The sequence below is a fragment of the Myotis davidii genome, unplaced genomic scaffold, assembly GCF_000327345.1.
Source record: "Myotis davidii unplaced genomic scaffold, ASM32734v1 scaffold89, whole genome shotgun sequence".
NCBI classification, from domain to species: domain Eukaryota; kingdom Metazoa; phylum Chordata; class Mammalia; order Chiroptera; family Vespertilionidae; genus Myotis; species Myotis davidii.
In genome coordinates, this window is record NW_006300372.1 from 1,722,752 (window position 1) to 1,747,909 (window position 25,158).

At 43.3% G+C, this 25,158-nt stretch overlaps 1 protein-coding gene across 1 annotated transcript in view; it reads left to right on the plus strand.

Moving 5' to 3' along the window:
• The window catches only part of ARHGAP26 (Rho GTPase activating protein 26), a 416,968-nt gene that overhangs the window by 202,692 nt on the left and 189,118 nt on the right, over positions 1-25,158 (plus strand). The window contains exon 12 of the mRNA XM_006777037.2: positions 8,167-8,203. Within this exon, the coding sequence (XP_006777100.1) occupies positions 8,167-8,203 (37 nt within the window). The remainder of the gene's footprint in view (positions 1-8,166; positions 8,204-25,158) is intronic.

Here is a 25,158-nt window from a genome sequence, read left to right on the forward strand (position 1 = left end):
CTCGGACTTTGTGTAGATGGTGGCAGAGTTGGCCACAGAAATTCCAGGTGTATCCCATTCTCCCCGCAACACAGCAAGGCCTCATTTTCAGCAGTTATAATAAAAAGTATTAAGAACAAGTATTGTGTTGACTGGCCTGGGGTGAATCACTTGCTCAATTGGATGCAATATCTGGATTACATGTCCAAACCTGAAGGTGGAATTGGGGCCGCCCTCCTCACCCCACTGAACAGCATGGACTTGGTGGGGCGGGGGGCGGGGTGGCTCCCCAAGGAAAATTAGGTGGTATCCCTAGGAAAAGAGGAACATGGGTGCTGAGCAGGGAGTAGCAGCAGGTGTCCAGAGCACTTTGTTTCCCCCAGTATCACTGAGGAATTATACAAGAGGTAAGCCCTTTATATCCTTAGATACAAAGGAACAGGCAATGCCTGAACTCCTGGAAAAAGAGTTTCTTTTTCTGCCTGCCATCATTGTCATAATCATATTGAACAGCAAGCAGTCATTTTTATTTGCAGGCATGCTGGTGTGCTGGTATGCAAGCAGGCTTCAGCACTGTCAGAGACGCTCTCCAATTGGCTTTAGGAGCATAGCCATTTGGTCACATTTGGCTGGGCCATTCTCCAAGAGACCCTGAATCCTAAGGTACCTCTATTGCATGAAGTCTAAGAACCCCATCCTTCAGTCTCATTTCAGAACACCCGGTGACACCTGGCCTCTGAATCCATTAGCAGCTTTTGTTGTCACCTAGGTGCAGAGCTGACATTCAGCAGTGTGCCAGAGAAAGAAGTGGCTACGTGAGGGATTTTGATAGCCTTGAGTTGAGCCAAATAAGATAAATCTGTCTTATATGGTATCATAGTAAGGTTGGAATTCCATTCCTTTCCAGGTAAGGATTCCAAGAGAATTTGCCAGATGTTTGGAAGAGTGAGATACAATCACCTGGAGATGATAGATCCGGCTTACCTTTTCTGTCTGGTCAATGCACCAATTCATTGTCCCATCTACTCCAACTTGAGGATTTAAAAAAATATTCAGTCTCTCCTTTACTCCTCTACTCAAAACTGTTCATCCAAACCGTACTTATTGAATGGCCTGCTATATGCCATTACTGAACCCTCTTTACATGTAATCCTGCAGGGCAAGGGCAAGGTTTTCATATTTGTTCAAGAACAGGTCACCGGGAAGAGCCATCAGATAAGATATATTTTTATTGGCCTCACTTTCGAGAGCCCCTCCCTAAGACAGCAAATGCAATACCAGTAGTAGTAGAAAGGCAAGCCAGAGGGAATGTTGCTTGGTGAGAAATGGAAAAGCAGCAGCAACCATTTTATTCCCCTTCTCTTCAGCATGTATTTTCACTCAGGCTATGATAATAAGAGGCACATTTCTCTCGGGGGGAGGAGAAACCAATGCCTAGTTCCCAAGGTGAGACACATCCTTATTTACTATAAGCTATTCACACTGGTTTTATACCCACATGCTTAAGATTCAAAATTTCCTTCTCAAAAAGCTTTTCCAAGTGTGGCCTGTGGCCCCCACTACCAGAAGAGAGGTTCTCCTGGATCTAAAAACTCATGCTTATTATTGGGTGATGTTCCACAGACCAAGGATGTCTTACTAGTAACTTCTCAGGGGTGTTACTAAAAGTTCTTAAATTTACCCTGTTAATGGAGTTGCTGAGTATTTGAATGTGGTGTGCTACTAAGAATTCTGTCTGCCACACAATCCTTGACAATGGTGGCTAACTCACTCTTATGTGCTCATAGTTTTTAGGAAGGACGTTTTTAGGCAGCCTAAAGTCTCAATCTCAAACTGGTTGTGGTTTTGAATGACTACTATACTTTATTAATTAGAAATTTGTAGAATTACTGTTAAGTTCAAATTGGATGGAAACATTGTTCTTACATAATGGCTGCATTGTTCCCGTTTTAATTTCTGCTTAGCTTCTTTTGAGTTCTTTGTTAATTGCCAAGCTCCATTTCCCATGGAAAGTTGGACAGGGTAGGGAAGTTTGGTTGAGTATAGACTCTTGTCTAGAGGGCTTTGCCACTTGCTAGCTTTGTGACCTTAGACAGGGGTGGGCAAACTTTTTGACTCGAGGGCCACAATGGGTTCTTAAACTGGACCGGAGGGCCGGAACAAAAGCACAGATGGAGTTTGTGTGAACCAATACATGTTAACACTGCTGCTGGTGAAGGAGCAGAGGGGCTGGATAGAATAGCCGAATGGGCCGGATCCGGCCCGCGGGCCGTAGTTTGCCCACGGCTGCCTTAGAACCTTATTTCACCTACATGATGCTACGAGATACAGGCAGTGGTAGTACCTGATAGGCTTGAGGATGAAATAAAATAATTCATGTGCGTGTTTAGTATGGTACCTGGCACATAATCAGTGGTGAAAAGGTGATTGGCAGTGGTTGGTTACTTTTATATTTGACTTTTGTTAAAATAAAACAAGACTAAGAACCCATTGATGTAACAGTTGACTTTAGATGGTCTCCTTCCCTTTTGTCCCCTAATTAGTTTCATTTGGTTAATTTCCAATGCTAATGAGATCTGTGTCACTGACTCCCTCAAGCTACATTCTCATGCTTAGCTGATTATCTCATAGGGGATAAGTGTGAAGATTGGAAGGAAAAACGTGACAGTGTCAGTGATGAAAGTTAATCTTTATAGAATGCTCATTGGGCCATAGCATTTGTATTCTATGCTGTGTTAAATGTTGTGTGTCTATCATCTCATTTAGTTTCACAACCACCCTAAGAGGTAGGGAATATTAATATCACTGTTTTACAGGTGGCAGGACTGAGGTTTAGTGATGTTAAGTGATTAGAATGTATAGCCAATAATGGTAGAGCTGGACTTTGAACCTAAGCTGCTATGAGTCAGTTATAACTGACAGAAACAGTTCAAAAAAGTAAGGCCTCATGGTGATGGGTCCATTGTCACACAGAGAGAAGGGACATAGCTGATGCTGCAGAACTGGCTTGTGCAGTTTTTCAAGTTGTTCGCATGTAGTTCTGTTTTGTGTGTTTCCACATTGACATATCATGGAAACAACCAGTGGGGAGAGGTTGAGATATTCCAGGACACTCAGGGAATTATGGAGCTTAGAGGTGAGTTCAATGCACTTTAGATAGGAACAGCAGTTTTAAATAAATCTGCCTATGAATTTATTTATCCAACACCTTCATTTTGTGCAGATTTTGATTCAAGTATTTATGCAGCTGTGTACTAGAGGGGAAAAGTGAGATTGTTTTGTCTAATTATTGCTTTAAATTTATAAGTTAAAAGAAATTCTTCTTTGTGCTTTATCACTAAGGCCTGGGTAATTGTCATAAAGGTTACCCATTAAAAAATTCTGGGAATCCAATGATTCTGTAGTCTCTCTTAATTCTCTAGGGACATATAAATTGAATTGACTCAGCAGTGAACAGAATTTATTGCAAATCACATTTTAGTGCAGAGGAAGCACATGAAGGCTTTCCTCACCCTCCTTTGATTTATTAAATTGCACTCCCATTGTAGCTTCTGGGTGAGGACTCATAGAATTGCTGTGCCCTGTGATTTGTATCAAAGACCCACTTTCCTGCCTGGTGTTTATCTTCAGGATCAAGCCCTGTGGTTCAGAGAGAACATGAAGTGTTCCTTCTATGTTAGGTGCCAGCTTGTTGCATAGGTTAGTAGTGATCGCTTTAGGCTGGAATCGGAAGGCCGTTCCCAGTTTCATTTCCTCTTACTCTTGGCAGATTCTTTCCTTCAGTGACTCACCTTCCCTAGCTGCCCAGAACGTCTCATTACCTTTGTTGTCGTTGTCGTTGTCGTTGTCATCATCATCATCATCATCCACAATGTCTTACTTATCATGTGGTTAGTGGTTAAGAACTTGGGCTCTGGAGACAGACTGTAGGAGTTCCTGTCTAGATTCTGGCCAGTTCCAGCTGTCTGACCTTGGGCAAGTGTCCTAACCTCTCTAATGCCTCAGTTTGCTCATCTATATGATGGGAATTATTAGGTTGGTGTGAGGACTGTACAAGATAGTATATATAGAGCACTTGGCATGGTGTCTGATATATAACTAGGCATTTGTCATCATCATTTTTATTAATTTACTATTACTGTTGCAATTATAACATAATGACATTCATATGGATCCTGATAAGGTGAACATGCTTCTATTCTCTAGAAGCACCCACCTGAAAACAAACATGCATTGGCGTGGATATTTAATAAATCTTGATGTTCAGCAGAAGCTAGATCATACCTACATCAAAGTGTATAAAGATAGAAGGCTAAGAAACTTTAGTGTGGCCAGGTCTCAGAGTACTATGGCTAGTCAGGACAGATAGACTATAGCTTCTGTTGGGTTGTTGAGAAAATGTATTAAGTGATCAGTCTTCCTAGGAGCCATATTCAGGCTTATTTAGTGATTCATGGCCCCTTGAATTGATCCTGTAGAATTGGGTGTGTCCTTTTAAAACAAAGGGTCTGGAGATGCTTACTTGAAAGTATATAATCTGAGATAGCTCTGCTAATCATGAGCCAGGAGCCACTGCTAGAGACCTTTCATTTTAGGAAAGTGCCCTTGCCTTTGAACTTCAGTCTGAGACTATTGGGCAACTGATTTTCTATAGAAGAAGATTTTCCCAGAACAGACTGACTATTTCTAAAGGTAAATTGCATACCCTTTGCCTCTGCCAGTATGGAAGGTATTTATGAACCGCAGACCACTGGGGTGACTTGGTAGTTATGTGCATTTGCAACTGCCTGGAAATTAAAAGAAGACTGGAGTATCCCTGTAGGGGCAAGATAGAATAGTATGCCACCTCCCAGCTCTGTGTCCTTGGACAAACAGTGTAACCTCTCTGGGCCTCAAGGTCCACATCTATAGACTGGGAATAACGCTAGTACCTAACCCATAAGGTGGTTTCAAGGATAATGTCATGTGGGTACTTGGTAAAGGTTGAGTAATAAAGACATTCTCTGTTAATGCTGTTAGTTTTCTTAGTGCAGAGGAAGCATGTGAAAGCTTTCCTTACCCTCCTCACTTTCCTCGAGATAAGAGGATACAACCCTCTTACCTTGGCACTGTCTGGCCTTTGTGGAGGCAAGGCTCCTCCTAGACCAGTGATGGCGAACCTATGACACGCGTGTCAGAGGTGACACGCGAACTCATTTTTTGGTTGATTTTTCTTTGTTAAATGGCATTTAAATATATAAAATACATATCAAAAATATAAATCTTTGTTTTACTATGATTGCAAATATAAAAAATTTCTATATGTGACACGGCATCAGAGTTAAGTTAGGGTTTTTCAAAATGCTGACACGCCGAGCTCAAAAGGTTCGCCATCACTGTTAGACCCCGGGCCTTCCTGGTTGGGCCATGTAGTCACACACTCCTGGCGGGCACGGTTTATTAGCTTCATTTCAGAACTCATTCTCTTTGGCTCATTTACCAAACTAGACAGAGATTAATGGCCTGGCCTCAGAGGATCAGGCAGCACATGTTTCTGGTGCCTTTGGCTCATTGATCACACCTCTCCAATTTGGGGAGTGCTAGGTTGTTCCAGACAGTGGTCTCCTGAGACCAGGAAACCTGTTTGGTGCAAACTCACCTCCTAATTAAGGAGGGCTGAAAGCCTTGCATTTTGCTATTTCTTCTGGATTTTTTAAATTTATTTATAAACAGGAGCAAGTGTCTCTGGGATAAAATGTTTGAATTTAATGAGAGGGATGGCTGGGGAAAAAAAATTGCCAAAATATGGTCTCTTTCTCTGCACTTTTCTTACCCAACTTCCCAAGGTTAGTGAGCCCCATTCACCATGGATCGCTGGTCCCAGCTATTACGAGGCCTCTCATTTCCCTAACAGGTCACAGGGCCCTGTAAGATTGCATCACTGCCCCTCTGCCCATCCTTAGTTCCTACTTACAATGATTGCTGACCATACTGGCCTTCCTCGCTCCAAAAGACCATGCCTTTCCCATCGCAAGACCTGCACTTGCTGTTGGCACTGGCCCCCAGGTCTTTCCAAGGAGGTCCTCTCATCATTCAGGTCTCATGCAAATGTCACCTTTTCCCCACCTCAGGTTCGCAGTAGTCTTTTATTTCCTCGACTGTACTTATCAATATTTGAATATCATATTTGTGTCTCTGTTTATTTCTGTTTAGTTCCCCAAAGGCTAGTTCCAGGAAGCAGAGGTTATAGCTGTTATGTTCATCTGTACCCCTAGCATCTAGAACACTGCCTGGCCATTATAAGCACATAATAAATACTTGTTAGATGCATGAATGAATAAGCAAATTAATGAATTGCAAGTAACTTTAGAAATTACCCATTCAAGAGGTCTTCAAACTTTTCAAGACAGTATCCCCCTATTTGATAGTTACATGAATAAAGCGAGGGAAGGAGGACATTTGGATACTTGGAGTCTTAGCTTCTCTCCCAGCCCTTCTGGTAGTCCTACTGCAGGGGCTGTGGGGTTCAATTTGGAAAGCATGATCTAGTCTAAATTCTTCACTTATATTGATGATGGTGGAGGTACTGCTGAGGGAGACTGGGCAACCATGTTATCTCGGTACAGAAAGAATATCTTTCCCAAAGAGTTGAAGTCTTTGAAATACTGGTCTACTAGTCAGAAGAACGGAGTAGTTTTAGAGGGAGGATAACACTTAGCTTAATTAAGGTTCAAGGTTTCCTATCATCAAATCAATTGCAAATGTTCATCTGTAGTTACCAGGGGTAGCTCATGGGCTATACAAAAGCAGGTGGTGGGCTGGATTTGGCCTGTGGGCCATAGTTTGCCAATACATGACATGCTGACATTTATTACATAAGATAAAGCCCGTGCTTTAGAAAAATATCATAGTGCCCAAATCTGGTGATTATGATCTGTAGGTGTGAAAAAGCATAGGGGGATGCTGGCCATCAAAACCTTAAAAAAGAACAACAACAACATATTTCAAGTGAGTCTGATGGCCACTCTTGCTTGAGAATCATTTGTTTAACTCTTAGAGGAACTGAGCCATGAAAAGCGAGCCAGGAAACCCGAAAAGCCAGCGGTTCTCATCCTGTGTGTCACAACCCCTTTGGCAGTCGAATGACCCTTTCACAGGGGTCGCCTAAGACCATCCTGCATATCAGATATTTACATTACGATTCATAAAAGTAGCAACATTACAGTTATGAAGTAGCAACGGAAATAATTTTATGGTTGGGTCACAACATGAGGAACTGTATTTAAAGGGCCAGAAGGTTGAGAACCACTGCCTAAAAGGGATGTTTACCTGCTAGGAATGTTATACCTCTATTTTGAAAAAATATATATATTTTGAATTTTATCAACAAAAAAATTTGTGGAAGTTTGTTTTCTCTCTTGTTACACAACTACCTACATAATATCATTTATTTTGCCTCCTGGCCCACAAAGCCTACAATATTTAATTATGTCTGGTCCTTTACAAAAAAACTTCCCGAATCTTGCAATATATCACTGTCTTTTTTATGTGGGGCACTTGCCCTTTCATGATTCCTGTAAGTCGTTTAGGGGTTTCTATTGTAAAAGTAATATATTCTCCTTATAAAATTCAAATTTACAAAAGCCTGTAAGGCAAAAAAAATGATTGGTCCCTTTCCCCAGTGTTAACACTGAATGGTTTGTAATGTATCTTTGTCATGAATTTGCCACTTACTAGCTGTGAGGCCTTAGTTAACATCTCTAACTCTCAATTCTCCATTTGTAAAACAGTGGCAATAACAGTTCCTCCCCAACAGGATTGTTTTGTGGATAATTTGAGGTAATTCATGTGAATTGCTTATCACATTGCCTAGTGCACAGTTAGTGCTTAATGATTTATAAATAATTTTAAATGTTCTCTCCTTTTTAGTTTTATATACACACATGGTTTGTTTTTTAAAGAATATGATTTTTTTTATACAATAAAGTTCCACAGATGATTCTAATGCACAACCACTTAAGAACAATTGAAGTAAATACTGGGAACTAGATAATTATAGACGGGATTCATATTTAGGGGCTAGCTAGAAATTGCCTCCTATCTTATAGCCCAAACTAGGGAAAGGGGGAAGGTATTGGTGGGTATTTTTCAGTGAACCTGTAGGGTGATATAAAATGCACACAAGTAAATGTTATTTCTGTTTTCCAGGTCTACAACTCGAATAAAGACAGTCAGAATGAAGGAAGTAAGTACTGTGGTTGATAGTTTTCTGTGGTTGGGGTTGGGATTGGGCTTTGAGAAGTTGCTACTCCAGAGAAGAGCCACCAGGAGGTGCTGTGGGCATGTTGGGTCTGCCCCATTCCCCCCAGTGCAGCCTGACAGGCTTCCACCCTGACACATCTGTGACTCCAGGACATTCAGTGAGCCTGACTGGCAGGACTGTAACAACACTGCATTATATAACCCTTCACACTATACAGAACATTTTCATGTACATTAGTTTGTCTCAGTTAATCCTAGGTCCTCTTAAGAATGTAGCTCCAATCATCACTTAAAAGTCACTTAATCCAATCATACTCAGCTCCCAAAGAACCCTGCCTATGAGAAAGCCAGAATTGACTTTGCCTCCCACACTGTCTTGCTCAAAGGACTGGAGAGGCAATAGCTATCTCAGTGATTGCTTAGTGTTCTTTGTTGCTTCTTTGGAGAGGAGGAGTGGAGACAGCGAGCTCTGTAATAATATTCCTCTTTGATGAGAGTGACCCTGGGCAGCCTCCGTAGAATATACAGGACATGTTCCCTGATGCTGGCTCTGAGCACTTTGGTTAATCATGATTTCCAAGGGCACCTGCAGCCTTGTAAAGACGAGGGGATTAAAACAAAACTGCTGCTGCTAGGGTGTTTGGGCTGATTATCTCCTTGGTGTGCAGGAGAAAAAACACATTCCTTCCAGGTTGCTACAAGAGTACAAAGGAAATTCTGTCCCCTTTCCTCAGATTTGCTTTGTCAAATTTACTTGGGGGAAAAAAATTCAAAGGTAGCCTTACCATGAATTCCAGTCATGTCAGAAAAAATCAGTAAAAACAGTGCCTGCCCATGTGGGCAAAAGGATGAGCTATTTTATCTGTGTGAAATCTATTATAGGACAGAGATTTTCACTCTTTCAAAAAACCAAATTGTACCAGGAATTTTTTGTTTTGTTTTGTTTTTTAATCATCACCTGAGAAAATGTTTTTATTGATTTTAGAGAGGAAGGAAAAGGGGAGGGAGAGAGAGAGAGAGAGAGAGAGAGAGAGAGAGAGAGATTGGTTGCCTCCTGTTCCCATATGCATCCCTACTGGGTATGGAACCTATAACCTGGGTATGTGCTCTGACTGGGAATCAAACCCATGACCTTTCAGTGTATGGGACAGTGCTCCAACCAACTGAGCCACACCAGCCAGGGCTTTCCTAGGAGTTTTATATGAGATATTAAGTAATTTAGAATGATGGCTTTTGGTAGGTGGAGACCTTTAGTACAAGAAACAATGTTTCTTTGTTTTTTTCCTTTTTCTCTCAATAATTGAACAAGAAAAAAGTTTTTCAAGTAAGAATTCAAGGAAAAAAGTCATTTTTTCTTTCCCTCTTCATCAGGTGGGATTGTTTTACAGTGCTTGAAATAAACTCTGGATAACTTGGGTAAAATAACAATAGCAAAAGCAATAGTAATAATCACGTAGGACTATAGAAGGCTGTAGGGTAACTCACAGTAAAGCAGGAAGAACTGAAGAAGCGGGCTTGAAAACATTCCATCTCTGGAGACCCAGGAACTAATGAGACAGGGTCTCCTCGGTGATATTTGCGGGATGATACAACTCTAAACTGTTTTTAGTTCTTGCCTCACTCTTCTGAGAATTCAGATTCCTCAGGGAAGGTAGCATCAAGTTGGTCTAGCTTGGGGCCCAGCCAGGGCAAATCAAGACACTTTGATTGACAGTTTCTGCATAAAACGGGAGCAGAGTTGTTTGCCAGAGGGAAATCAGGGAACACACTAGGATAAGAGAGGCTAGGTAACAAGCAAGCCAAAGTAACAGATGTCCATACCATATCCCTGAGACATACTCCTTATAAGGACCCAAGAATTGAGGGGAATCAGAGGCATAGGAATGGAGACCCCCCCCCAACCTGAAGTTTCCTTGTAACTATGGTCTTAAGAACTTCCTTCTCTCTGCTTGAGATAAGTACTAATTGATTTGAAAGATGACCCTGATTCCATTGGTGAGCATTGTCAGCTGATTCTACCATTGCAGTTATTTGCATTTTCACCCCACCCCCACTCCCAGTGCTCCTTGCCCAGGGTCTGAATTCTGCAACTCTTTTTCTGTCTATACCACAATGAAAATTATTTTAAAGTTAGGAAGTCAATCTGATATGAATTTAAGAGTGAGGCATTGCTCTTTTTACCTTCAGTAACCAAACTTCAAATGTCTAGCATTCTCTTTCTAGAAAATGTTTTGGTGGGAATTTGAATGCCAGCATTTTATCACAGAGCTGGAATGGGTAGGTAGCAAAAGGAAATTTCTCTGGGACACTTCTGAATTTGGTTCTTTCATTTTGAAATTTCTCTCAGGGTCTGCAGCACCCATGGGGTACAGGGCATGGCCATAAATAATGTCGGTCACCTGCTGGTATTTTCCAAATAGCCCAGTTGCCAGGGAGTGGATGGCAGCAGATAAATATAGGTGCAGAGCCTTTATCCTCTCCTTTCTATTCTCTATTTGGATCTCAGATATAGAGAGATTGAATTAAACATACTCCTCCATTGGTGGCACATTATCATCACAGGGCCCTCCATTCACTCATTTTCATTTTTTTTAATATATTTTATTGATTTTTTTACAGAGAGGAAGGGAGAGAGATAGAGAGTTAGAAACATCGATGAGAGAGAAACATCGATCAGCCGCTTCCTGCACATCTCCCATTGGGGATGTGCCCGCAACCAAGGTACATGCCCTTGACCGGAATCGAACCTGGGACCTTTCAGTCCGCAGGCCGACGCTCTATCCACTGAGCCAAACCGGTTTCGGCTCATTTTCATTCTTTTCTCAATTCCTATTCCTTTTCTCTCTGATAGGTGACCATTCTAATGTGTTCTTTTAATCTGTATTCTCGAACAGTGTGTATATGTTTTATCTGTACATAAAATTGTATAGATTTTTTAAGTGACACAAATGGCTATATGTCTTGCTCAGTTTACTTAGCTCCCTCAGCATGGTCTTGGGAGCCATCCACAGTCCTCTGTCTGCTTCTAGAGCCGGCTTCGTCTGCTGCACACTCCATGGTGCAGGACACTGTCCATCTGCTTCTGTAGAGATGCCCTCCACCTCCTCATGCCTCCAACTCCTCATCACTGCTAACGACACCAGCATCTCTTACCTGTCCCCCTGTGTGGCATTTCTTTGGGTTATGTGCACGGGGAGAATTTCTGGTCTGTTAAAGGGAGTGCATAGACAGAGTCTTAGGAGGACTCTCATGTCCTTCTCCAGAGCAGTTGCTCCACAGTCCCACCAACACTCCTTGAGGATTTCTCTATTCCTGCCAGCTCTTGCCATTATTCAGCTACCGAATTTTTTGTCAATGATAGCTCATTGTTGTTTTAGTTTATTTAGCTCATTTCTCTGATAATTAATGAGCTTGAGCATCCCTTTATTTGCCTGTTTACTGGGTTTCTTCTTCCTCCTCCTCCTTCTCCTCCTCCTCCTCCTCCATCTCTATCTACTTATCTACACACAAACACACACCTTCTCCTTCCTCCTCCTCCTCCACCTCTTCTTCTTTCTTCTTTCTTCTTCTTCTTTCTTCTTCTTTTGCCTAGTTATGTTCTTTGCCCATTTTATATTGCAGGTACCAAGTTTTCTTGTTGATATGTGAAGTTCTTTCTGTATTCTAGATATCAATCCCTTGTTAGGTGTAGACATTTTAAATATTTCTTCCTATCTTGTCATCCATCTGTTAATATTATATGTGATATCCTCCCTTGAGTATAAAACCTTGCTCTTTTAATATTCAAATTTATCTTCTTTTCTTGCATTCTGGTTTATGATTTTCAAGTTGTGTTTTAAAGAAGGCCTTCTTGACCCTTGTCACCAAGATGTACACCTACATTTTCTTTTATTGGCTTCATGATTTTATCTTTCACATTTGGGCTTCTAATCTGATATTTACCATCATAAATGATGTTTCATGAAGATCCAGCTTTGTTTTGTCCATATGAGGAGTCAGTTTTTCCACCAACATCTACGAAACTCCATTCTTTCCCCCTTTGACCTCTGGTGCCAGCTTTCTTGTACATTAGGTTTGCATATCTGAGCTCTGTCTCTCAGCTCTTTATCTCCTTGGTTTATTTGTTCTTGTGCTCAGACTTCTCTGGTTTTAATATGATGGCTCTGAGGCTGGTCTTCATATCTGGTAGTTTAAGTCTTCTGTCTTTATTCTCCATTTAAGGGTTGTCTCAGCTACTTGTGGAACTTTATCCTTCTATATAAATTCTGGTATATGTGTGATAAGTTCCTCAGAAACTTAAAATTTTCATTGGTATTTCATTGAACGGTATTGATTGATTTGGGGATATCGACACTTTCATATTAACTTATCTCCTCTAAGAGCTTGGAATGCTTTCCATTTATTTAGACCACCTTTGTCATTTATTAGAGTTTTAGTTCTCTGCCTACAGATCTTGTGCATTTTTGGTTTGGTTAATCTCTAAATACTAAATTCAGAACCACTCTGCTATTTTTGCCAATCTTAAGGACCTTTCACCCCATGGATCCTGCAGACATCAGGGATCCTTTCCTGTGTTTATTCCTAGAGTATCAGGAATATACACCAATGACCTGAGTTTTCTCTCTTGGCCACATTCTTACGTGGTAGAGAAGGGAAGGGAAAAGATGGGCGTAAGGGTAATAGAGAGGAAGTAGGGTTTATTGCTCCCTAGGCTCCTTACTGAGGGAGTTATCTTACAGTGTCAATAATCTGGACAGCTGATACCTTGCACTGATTTGCCCCCTTTCTTATTACAAACAATGGGACTCTGCATTAGGCAAGAACCCCTCCTCCTGCCCCTCCCCTGTGGCCGCCTTTGCCATCTTCATGTATATCTGCTGAGTCTACATGTCCTGTTGCTTGCCCTGCCTTTGGCTACAGTTATGAGAATTGGTTTATTTTCCTTTGAATTGAGCTCAGGTCAGAAGCAGGAAGAAAAGCCAGGAAATGGCCTGTCCTCAGCCCAGGTGGCTGTTGTCCTGTGGTCCCACCTGAGGAACAGTTAGAAAGCCAAGAACTTGTGCAGGGCAAGAGCAAGGGAAAGATAGGCTTTTCTAGTGTGAGTTGGTCTTTTCCAAGTTTGACATTTTAAATGAGACTGTCACTGCCTGTTAGCTTTAAAAAGATTAGCTTGTTTACAGAAGTGCTGCCGTCCTGTTGTTCCTCCAGCTGTTTGAAGGCTAAAGACTGACAGATGGAGACAGGGCTTTGTCTCCTAATCTTGATTTCATAGTGCCACTTCTCTTAATGTGCGTGTTAACTCGAGTTCCCGAGGTTAATCGGATTACATTCAAAGGGACGTGCCATCTCATGCACCTCAGGACCCAGCTCGACCCTGACTGTCTGGCTTTCCAAGAGGACATCGCAGTGGCTTACTCTGCTTCCTGCTCTTGTTTTACATTTTCCTGGTTGCTCCTCCCTGAAGCTTTAGTAGATTTAACTGCAGGAGTTCAGCTTTCCTGTAGCTCTTCATTTGATCAAAACCTGTCAGAGCTCTTAAAGGGCCTGTGGTCCTAGGAGACCTGAGCACTGAGGGGTAAAGGGCATTCACAAGTAGAATGTGCATCTCTTTCTTTAAGGAGTGTATCCTCTGCTGTTGAGGCTCAGACCACTGGGAGACAATAGACAAATGTGTAGGTGTGGGTGACATTCTGCTGTCTACGGAGGTAACCAGCATGCAGACAAAATGCCCACAGCTGATTGGTTTGAGATAGGCTTCCAGTTAGGCTAGAGAGACTTGGAAACTTCCCAGCTGCCCGCCTCCCAGAAAAAGGAAATATAACATTTCCTCTGTGCTTCCAAGTCGTAGTCCCTTTATTCCCAGTATGTTTTTAATCTAGTACTCTCACAAGAATCCTTTGTATTTGTACAGTACTCAAGAACCCACTGTACTTTGTCAAGTTGTCATTCATACTGGGATGTGGTGGAAGAGCAGTGACTGGAGAAAGAATGACAAGTTGGAGTTAGTGTTTAGTCACATAGGATGTAGACATTGACTCTAAAATTCACTTCTAAGCGAGTTGAAAAACATGTATTTCCACTTCCTATAAAAATAATACGAAGTCATTGTAAAATATGAAGGAAATATAGCAGTGATTCTAAAAAAAAACACACAATGAAAATCATCTATAATACCACCCCCAGAAATGCTTCCTTCTTGCCTTTCTTTATGTCTTATATGTATTTTGTCAATGCCAATACGTATTTTGACTTAATTGGCATTATACTGAATATACTTGTTTCCAGACATCTTGTCATGTCTGAAAAATTATTTATAAATACCATGTGTAATGGTTGTTTATTATTCTGTTATAGAATTATATCCCAGTTTGTTGAACCATTTGCTATCATTGGACTTGAATGTCCTTTCCAGACTTTTGACATCATGAGTAACAGCAGCCTGAGCATCCTTGTTGCTCATTTTTACGCATCACAGATAATTTCCTGTGGGTGGGTCCTGCCATGTGGACGGGAGAGAGCTGCTTCTACGGAGGGTCCTGTGTACATGGTGTGGATTAGCGTGCTGACACACTGGCTGTGGGAGCCTCGATCAGAGTGGACCTCCCTATGCTTCCATTTCCTTTTCTGTAAAATGTTGTGAGGATTAAAGTTCAGCACAGTATCTGACATGTTAGCTAGTAAGCGCCTAGTTCCTATTGGTTCTTGCCCTTCTCATTGTCTGGCCGCGCCAGTTAGTCCCTCACACGAGAAGAGAAAGCTCACTGATTGGCAGTTACTGTTTAGCACAGGGGTCAGCGTTTTTAGTTCAGAGCAGTGATTTTGAACTCTGCTGTTGTAGCATGAAAGCAGGCATAGACAACATGGCAAGAAATGATTGTGGTGTTTATTAGTAAAACTGTATTTACAAGCCAGGCAATGGTGAATTTGGCCCGCAGACTATAGTTTTTTAAACCTTAGCTTAACCCAAGGATACATTTTTAAAAATTATTCTACGATGGCAGGAAGTTATGGCAGGAAGCATGAAAGTGGTATGTGAATGGTTGCTATTTGCAGAAATGCTGTTCACAGCTGAGTTTACAATTGCGCAAACAGGCTTAGAGTTTCAGGTAGCACAGTCGAGAAGCAGTGGGGCTGATGGTCAAACCAGAGTCTGCCTGATGGCCCAAGTCACCCACTCTCCCTCCCTTTCTCAATATGCGTGAGATCTTGGCGCTGTTCTACCATCCTGTCATCATGTAGCCAACTCACAGGGCTGGAAGGAGTTTTGTCATCAACCTCCAACACCTAACCCACCCCGCTCTTTGCGGTTGAGCCTCGTCATTCGAACCATCAGTGGCTCCTCACACACCAGGCCTGACCCTGGGAAAGTCACATGTTTCACTAACTTTCTAGCTTCCCTGGTGCAGAACCGTGACATGGCCCTCTGCCCTCCCGCAGGCATTCGGCAGCTCACCCAAAGTGGCTTTACATGTTGTTTCTGTTACGTGTGCTCACCACTCTTTTGGCCCTCAGTCAGATCAAACTCCCAACGGTGTTCTATCAAGGTTTTCTGGTTTCATGAGGATGCGCACGAGATGGAGGACCAGGAGAGGAGACAGGGAGCTCTGTGCGCTTGCTGCCCCGCCTCTGATGTGTACATTCTCTTCATCTCTGTGCCTCAGCTTCCCTTGATCTGTAAAACAGAAAAAGATAATCCATCTTGGAGATTGCAGGGAAAGGCACGATGGAATTGCATGGGTCACTGTGTCCTTTCAAAGGTTCTAAAAACCCAACAGTCTCATGAAAGCAGCAGAGGACCAAAAAAGAGCATTTTCTTTTTCCTTTCGCTTCCAGTCAACCTTCGGCCTTTTGCTGTTAGAACGGCCACAGCTGAGAGGCAGGAGGAGGCCGTCACTGGTAACCAGAATGCCTGTGGGAGCAGAGCCATACCGTGGCTGCCAGGTCTCTGCTGGTCGGTGGCTTATAAATAGAACATTTCCCTTTTAAACCTGAGAAGGATGGGTGGCATGATGGGCATGGCGACCTGGCCTCCTGTGCGCTGGCCCACGAGGCAGTCAGCTGAAGACACCTTCCCCTCCAGCTTTCCATCCTGGCCGCCAGGCCTGGGCTGAGAGAAGACAGGCGCTCACTCCCTGCCCTGCTTGCACTCCCTCCCAGTTGTCTGGCTCCCCACTTGGCCCTTTCCCTTCTCCTTTCCCCTCCCTCTGTTGCATGGCCGGCTCCTGTGGCCACCACTTGCACCGCCTGAGCCATCCATCGCCACGCGAGACCTAAGTGCTGACTTTCTGCACCTCGCTTTTCATTGTGACTTGTGTGTGCAACACAGTTTCTGTGGCTCACATTGAGCTCAAATTACATTTAGTTGAACAGTAATACCCAACTCGAGAACAGCCCCAACTGAGGGGTTGAGGCTAGCGAGAGAGGAAGATGATGGAGCAGGTTGTTTTCTCAGATTTTATTACTGGGGTTTCCAGCCCCAATAATATGACTGGCAGTGGTGCTCTTTGGATTCACTTGGACAATCAGAAGCGTGGCTGCTTGTTCTAAATGGCACTTCACAAATCCATCCTTTCTCTGAGCCAACTTTAGACTGACAGATGCAGCCAATGTGTGACTGTGCTGTGGCCTAATATTCCCCTTTCCCTTGGCAGTGTGGGCTCTGTCCCGACAGCCTGGCAGGTGTGAGCCGCCCCTTGGCAACCCCAGTCTGGGCTTCAGCCAAGCAACAGTGAGCAGGTCCCTGGCTGCATCTTTAACTCCTGAAGCTCAGTGCAAAGGTTCTCGAGGCAGAGACAGAAAGATTTCCCCCAATGCCACCAGGGGCAGGCTCTGCATTAATGTCTATTGAGCACAGACTATGTACTGGGCAATGTGCTCAGCATTTGACATACATTATGTCATTTGATCCTTATAAGGTAGGTAGCATTGTTGACCCATTTACAGATGAAAAAAATTGGCTTCATTCTGAGTGCAAGTGTGTGGTTACTGAAGATCATGCCTTCCCACCCTAATCAGTGTGTTCACATTCTGCATGCAGATTCAGCTCACATTCAGCATGCAGATTCAGGAGTGGTGGACCTGTGCAGCTGCCCACAGTGTGGACAGTGTTGAGTGGTGTTTGTTATTACACACCAGGGGTGGGTTCCCAGGCTCACAGCTTACTGAGTGTGTGGCCTTGGGAACTTAATTTCGCCAGGCCTCAGTTTATTTGTAAGATGAGGATAGCTTTAGCACCTATGCCATTGGTTTATTGAGAGGATTAAATGGGATTAGGAAGGGAATCTTTAGTTCAGGGGTCTGGTATTCTAGGCAATCATTAAATGTTGTCCTCTACTGTTATTATTGTCAATGACATTGTCCAAAACCAGAGGCTGTTTATATAGAATCATGACACGGGGCAGTCTCTGTAGAGTTCCTTGGAGTGCCTTCACAGACATCTCCTTATTTGATTCTCACAAGGCCTGATCTTATCCACGAGGAGAACGGTTGCAGAGCTCAGAGGCGAAGGATGCCTGTGTCACACAGCCACTCAATGGGGACTCCAGGTGCCAATGTTAAGCCTCTGATCTTGAATGTCCTCGCTCTCCCTGCCCTTTGCTGCCTCAGTGTTTGTTGTGACCAAAAAAAATATCTAAACCATTCCTAGGTCAGGTGAGGGGACAGGGAGGTGAAGGCAGGAAAGAGACCTAGATGGTCAGAGGCAGTTGGTTCTCAGCTTGACACTTCCACTCTCAGAAAGCTGGAGTTCTCTTTTTGGTTGAGAAATCAGAGCACAGCCACCCAGGCCTCAAGGCAGAAAGGAATTGAGGCCACTGGACTGTAATTTATTCTCGTGATGTCCAGATCCCAGTTCGGGAGACAAATGGTCCTGATGAAGCTCTTCGGCGTTACCCTGGTGGGCATTAAGTATTGCTCTTTCCCGGCTGTCCTGATTCAGAATTTTAAGGTGGACTGGGAGGCTGCAGGTGTAAAACCCACAAGGACACACTCCATATCCTGCAAGCTGATCTGCAGCCCTCAGCCTGTACTGCGCAAGAACCCAGACACTGCCACTCTGGCTGCCTGCGTATTGCCAAGAACCGTAACACTTTACAGCTGTCCTAGAGCCTCCCTTGACTCAGGCTGAGAGCTGGCAGGTTTGTTTCAGGCCCAGCAGGGATTTCATCTCCTTTCCTGCTACCTATTTTACTTTGTCTACTCTGTGTCCCTCTCGGCTTATTTTTCTCTGTGTGTGTCTGTGGAAAAGAAGATAGGTGCCTGTGTATGTGGTAGGCTAGGGAAGAAAATTTGATTGGCAGTGTTCATGCTTAGAGGCTCAGGGATGAATGAGATCCCCGCCAGTCCTGTTTGTCTTGTGCTTCTCACCGCAGGGCCCTGTGCAGCCAGCTGCTCCCCATCCAAGCCTTCTGGAGTGTGGGGACTTCTTTACCCATTGGTTTCTCATGTCTCAGCTGGTGAAAATGTAGATTGTATTTGTTCCTTCATTCAGGAAATATTTATTGAAACTACAGTGATGAACAAGGCAAATAGAGTCCCTGCTGTCATGGAGTTATACTATTGAGAAAAACTGACAACAAGCAGTAAGCATGTAAACAAAGTTTATACTTTCAGGTGGAGAAAAGTGCAATGAAGAATGAAGAGCAAAGGGTTAGAGAGTGAGAGGGAAGGACTAGCTGGAGCAGAGAAGGCCTCCCTGAAGAGGTGACATTTGAGGAGAAATCTGAACAAAGGGAGGGGGAGGGAGGCATGTCAGGAGCTGGCAGATGAGCATTACTAGTACAAGGACCAGCACGTGCAAAGGCCCTGAGGTAGAGGGAATGAACTAGCTGTGTTATAGAAATATCAGAGAGGACCATTATGACTGGATTGGAGGAAGCCAGAGGGACAGTGGTCAGGTAGGCTAGGACTAGACCCTGTGAGGCCATGGTCAAGGGTAAGATTGTGTTCTGAATATCATGAGAAGTCCCTAGAGAGTTTTGATCAGGCAAGTGACATGAGCCAATGTAATTTTTAAAAGATGACTCTGGCTGCTGGTAGAGAATAAACTGTTGGGGGCAAAAGTCAAAACAGTTGAGAGGCTATTTATTGTAACAGTCCAAGCAAAAGGTGATGGTGGCTTGGATCAAAGTATCAGCAATGGAGGTGGTGAGAAGTAGTTGGATTCTAGATGTGTTTTTAAGTTATTACTGATGGGACTGGCTAGTGGATTGGATGCGGGATGTTGAGAAAGCAGGGAGTTAGGGGTGTCTGCATTGAAATAGGACAGCTTGCTGGTAGTACCCTCGTACCTTATCTTCTCATCCAGGTTGAATGTAGCGCCTGGTCTGGAACAGTTAGGATAGGAGCTCCCAAATGTTTTATTTATGTATCATCTTTATGAAGTTTTTACATATACTACCTGTATTATTATTTATTTACTATTTTTCTTTATATCAATTCACCCTTTTTAAGCCTAAATTTATTTTAAAAGAAATATATCATGCTCTATGTAAGTTTCCAATATTCATTAAAGTACATGTACAACTATTATAAATATTTCTTTGTGAACCACTTGGAACCATTTGATATACTACCAGTGGCACAAGCCTACATTACATAATGAGATAATAGCACTGGTTGAATTGTTATTAGATGGAGAATGTGATATAGATATTAGCAACTGATTAATAGTCATCAGTCATTACTGTTCATCTTCAGTGATACCATTTTAATTGCTTTGTATATAGTACAGTGCTACCTGAAGTGTGATTCTCACACTTACTGAAGCATGACACCTGGGAGGACACCCAGAATGTGATGTGCAATAAGCATGCCCCTCCTCTCTGGTCTGCTGGATTTGAGGACTGCTACTGGAGTAGAAAGGGCAGAATCTAGAAAATGTGGTCCCCAGCCCCGGTCCTTTACTGAGCAGCCATCTGAATTTTGGCAGTGGAGTAAGGAAGTAGAAGAGGATGAACTAAGAAGTCAGCAGGAGCTAGAATCCTGGTTCCACCACTCTCTAATGCCATCATCTTGCAGAAGTTCCTTAACCTTCTTGGAGGTGAGGTTTCCTGCCTACAAAATAGGGAGGGGGAGAAGGGTAGGATGCATTTAAGTGCTTAGCCCAGAGCAGCACAGTCTGCTTAGTGAGTTATCATTGTTGTTACCACTTAACATCATGGGCCTGGCTTTTCTCATTATCCAAACCTAACAGATATATTGGGAAAATCAAATAAGCTATAATTTATTCTATAAATGGTAATGTATTATCCTTCATTATACTTGTTAGTGTAGAAACACAGCAAGAAGTTATTAGTAAGAATGGTAACAATATTTACTCCCTGGGATTATTGTAAGGATAACATGGATTTGAGTATGACAGGTATTTGATCAACTGGACAGTTTGACTCCAGTATTAAGAAGTAATAACATATTGGTAATACTGGCAATGGCCATTTATTAAATACCAAATAAGTCACAGTTGCTGTATATTTCATTTGATCCTTGCAACGCCTAGATGTGTTATCCCCACAATACAGGTGAGGAAGGGAGTCTCTGGGAGGTGAAGCACCTTGCCTAAGATCACACCCAGTCCGAGAGTAGCAGAGACAGGATTCTATCTGATCCTGCCTGTTCTTAAAGCTTATCGTTCTCTTTCCAAGACATATCAGTTGTGTCTGTGTGATTTCAGTTAATAGTAACGTGAGTTCATATCCCCCGAATACAGACTGGTCTGAGAGCACAGTATGTAGGCATTGGAGTTGGATGGAGCACAGAGTCTTGGGGAGCTGATCCAGGATTAAAAATCAGCTATGGGGAATCCCTAAAGTAGAGAATTTACACCGGGACAATGCAGAACCAATAGGCCAACTTTCCTGGGCCCCACTGTACTGAAGGCTCAGTACAGTTTCCTAGGGACCCTGGTCAGGGAGGCCTAGCAACTCTGGGGTTCCACATAATTGAGAATGTGCACTCTGGGTGTGTGAGCCAATTTGAAATCTGTTCTCCAGGTGGATTTCATATTTATTTTCATGTGGGTGTTTTTCTTCATGGCTTTTAATGGCACTGAAATTGATTAAATTTAGAAGGAGCAAGGCAGGCCAGACTCTAAAGAGCAAATCACATTGGGAAATTGAGCAAATTTCTGTGGTGAGAACATGCCCCTGGAGCTGTCCATAAAACGTCCATATAATGGTGGCCTGCTCACAGTAACTCTAGACACTCCCGTATCCATCCTGTTAACTATAGGGCAGCAACTACCTTTACCTCTCAGTTCTCATGTTTTTATGCAAATATGCAGCACTTCCAGCAAATTCCATTTCTCCCATAAAAAATTTAAAAATATATATTTTTTAATCAAAGAAAAATTGAGTAGGTTTTCTGGGGGAAATTTTCAGGCTGGGAAAAACCTGTTGAATACCAGCTTCAGAAAAGTGGTAATCCATTCTACTGGGTGTTGAGACTAATTCAGTCAATGAGCATCTCTGCTTTGCAAAAGATTTGTCTCCTGAAGGTCTGTTAGAATTCCCGGGGGGGCCTGTAACCTTGGGTGTGTCCACAGACCATGTGTCCATCAGGCAGCCTATGGTATGGAAAGCCCACTTCTGTTCAAACTTGATTTGGCCACTTCTTGCCTAATTTCTTGGTGTTCTGAGTACTGAGGGTTGGGGTAGGGCAACAGTAGGTCAGCGTTTTCAGAAAAGGGGCTCCTGGACCTGAAGGGTGAGATCTGTTGGGTAGACTAAGCTCTAGGGGAGAATGCCCTTGTTTTCTAGGGCCTTCCTCAACCTTTAGGGCCATCCAACTATTTAGATGACCCTGTTACTGTGACGAGGAGGAACCCCCACCCCCTACCCCTCGCCAGCCCAAGGTTCAAGCCACCACATACAACTTGGTGATGATAATGCCTTGATGAACAAGCAGAGGATTTCTAAAAGTTCCAGGAAAACCTAAACTTGGTTTTGTCTCTTCTGTCTCATGTCTTGGCTTGCACAGCTTTTGCTTTTCCTTTCTCTTGAACTCATTTTTGGGGCTGTACTGCTTGGTGGTAGTACCTCTTTTTATTGATACAGGAAAGAAGGAAGGAAGGAAGGAAGGAAGGAAGGAAGGAAGGAAGGATGGACGGAGGAAAAGAAGGAAATGGTTAGATCAGGGCATTCATTTCTTTATTTAACCATAGCTTCCACACAAAAGATGAAAAAGCTGAGTGTCAGAAACTTCAATAACTCACCTACTCTCAGAGGGTTGATATCAGTTGGAATCTGAAAGGTTGTTTTTGACTACACCACACTGCCCCTCAGCATCTCTCCCCACGGTCAGTCACCATTTGCCTGTCCATGCACCCAGAATGAAAAATTACACAAAATGAAAAATGGGATGCTTCTTCTTCCTGTCCAGCAATGTAGTAAACTGTGAAAGACAGAGATATAGTACCAAATAAAATAAAGATGTACACGGGACCATTGCTTTCATGGATGCATACCTTGTTTGTTAGACATTTTTTTGTAGGATTATACAAATCAGTGTAAGCTTGCAATTGTGCTGTATACTTTAATGGGCAGGTTGATGGAGATGTATCCTACTGTGTAATGGGGGCATTAACCTAGATAGAAAGGTCAGAAAGGCTTTTTTTGAGCAATTGATACTTAGGGGAGACCTGAGGATTCAGAGTTACTTGGGTCAAGGGGCTTCCAGGTGAAATTCAGAGCTTGTGCTGGGGAGAAAGTGTGGCCAGTTGGATGCTCTGGACGAAAGTCAGTGAGGTTGGGATGCTGAGATCTAGGGGCGAGGCACCAGACAAGGCTGGAGAGGCAGGCAGGGGCTAGACTACAAGGGTCCTGAGGGTCATGTTAAGGATTCGGGTTATCCTCCCAAGAGCAGTGGGGTGCCATAGAGAGATTTTAAACAGGGAAGTGCCATGGTCTGATTGTGTCAAGATCATGGGGGCTACAATGTGGAGGACAGATTGTAGGAAGCCAGAAAAGATGTAAAGAAACTAGTCAGGAGGTCATTGAAGCCATCCTGGTAACAGATGATGGAAACCAGGACTGGCGTGGCGGTGGTGAAGATGGAAAGATCTAGACAAAATTGAGAGATACCCAGAGATAAAATTGAGGGTCTTGGTGGTCATTGGATATGAGAGGTAACAAAGACGGGGGTACTAAGGGTTATGCTCATGGTTTTATTGTAGTTCTCACCCTCTACCATCACCTACACATTTCTTTGTTGTTGTTGTTTTTTAATCCTCACCTGAGGACATTTTTTTCATTCATTTCTAGAGAGAGTGGAAGGGAGGGAGGAGAGAGAGATGGGATGGAGGAAGTGGAAGAGGAGGAGAAGGTGATGGGGAGAGAGAGAGACATCAATGTGAGAGAGACACATTGATTGGTTGCCTCCTGCACGAGGGCACCTAGACCGGGGCTGGGGATGGACCCTGCCACCCAGGTACGTGCCCTTAACTGGGAATTGAACCCAAGACACTCTGGTGCTTGGGCCAATGCTCTAACTACTGAGACACCAGCCAGGGCCACACCTCATGTTTTTAAAGGTGTAAAGAACCAGGAAAAGTGTCTCCAGTGAGGTGCCTGAGGTACTAGAAGCTGTAGAACATGGCAGTGGTATTTATGCTAAAAGCCATCTCTACCTGGCCCATCAGCCTCCTTCCTTTAGATAAGAAAATAATTTGAGTTTTTGTAAACAGCAAAAGAGTCATTTTCTGGATTTAACCTGTCTCTCTAGCCTCAGAGGTCTTACCCTAGACCAGTGGTCGGCAGACTGCGGCTCGCGAGCCACATGCGGCTCTTTGGCCCCTTGAGTGGGGCCACGAAGTTTCAATCTCACTGTACGTGCGTGCCCACACGTGGTATTTTGTGGAAGAGCCACACTCAAGGGGCCGCAGTTTGCCGACCGCTGCCCTAGACCAGTGGTTCTCAATCTGTGGGTCACGACCCCTTTGGCAGTCGAACGACCCTTTCACAGGGGTCGCCTAAGACCACCCTGCATATCAGATATTTACATTACGATTCATAACAGTAGCAACATTACAGTTATGAAGTAGCCACGGAAATAATTTTATGGTTGGGTCACAACATGAGGAACTGTATTTAAAGGTCCAGAAGGTTGAGAACCACTGCCCTAGATATATAGCACAAACCCCAGTAGTCTGGCCGGCATCCTCCTCCCACTTGTGCCCTAAGACTCTCCTGTTGACTGAGGGTCAGCCCACCTCTCCAGGATTCTCATGTTCTCCATAGAACTTTGGAAAATAGGTTTGTGTGACCTGGGCCCTTTCCTTTCTTTAAAAGGATACAAAGAAACAAGGCTTCAAAAGTTGAAATGAAAGTTAAGAGGACGACAGGTTTCTAACTTGGCAGGTCAACCTGGGTATGTGGTGCAAGCTCTCTGAATAGTCATTACATGGCAGCTGTTTGGGCTGCCCTGTGCGTAAACCTAGGCAGAGCTGACTCTGAGGATGAAAGATAAGCCTTGACCGTAAGACAGTGGATGTCAGGCGGGCGTAGGAGTCACAGTTCCTGCAACAACTCATCGCAAGTCAAATTAAGGGAATAATGCAAGCCTAGTAGATATTTAATGAGAGATTATTTCTAGAGATTATAAGGATACAGAAATTGCAAATAAATCCCTGACCTTTCCTGAGCCTTGGCTCAGTGAAAGAGCTGAATCACCTGCTTGAGGGGATTAAGAAGAACCGCTTCCATCTGTCAGGCCGCTCAGACTTTTTCTGTCATTAGCAACTGTTCGGCGGTGATCCTGTCCTAAACCTTTTAGTGGGAACTCGATTTTCAGAGTAGGAGATCTCAATTAACTTAGATTAGGAACCTGGTAGGCAGAGATCAGGACGAATGATCTGCTAATGTATGCACTGTAGTCCCTATCATATTAGTGGTACTCAGGACACGTTAAATAAAGCAGTTGTTAATCATTTGTAACCTAATCATG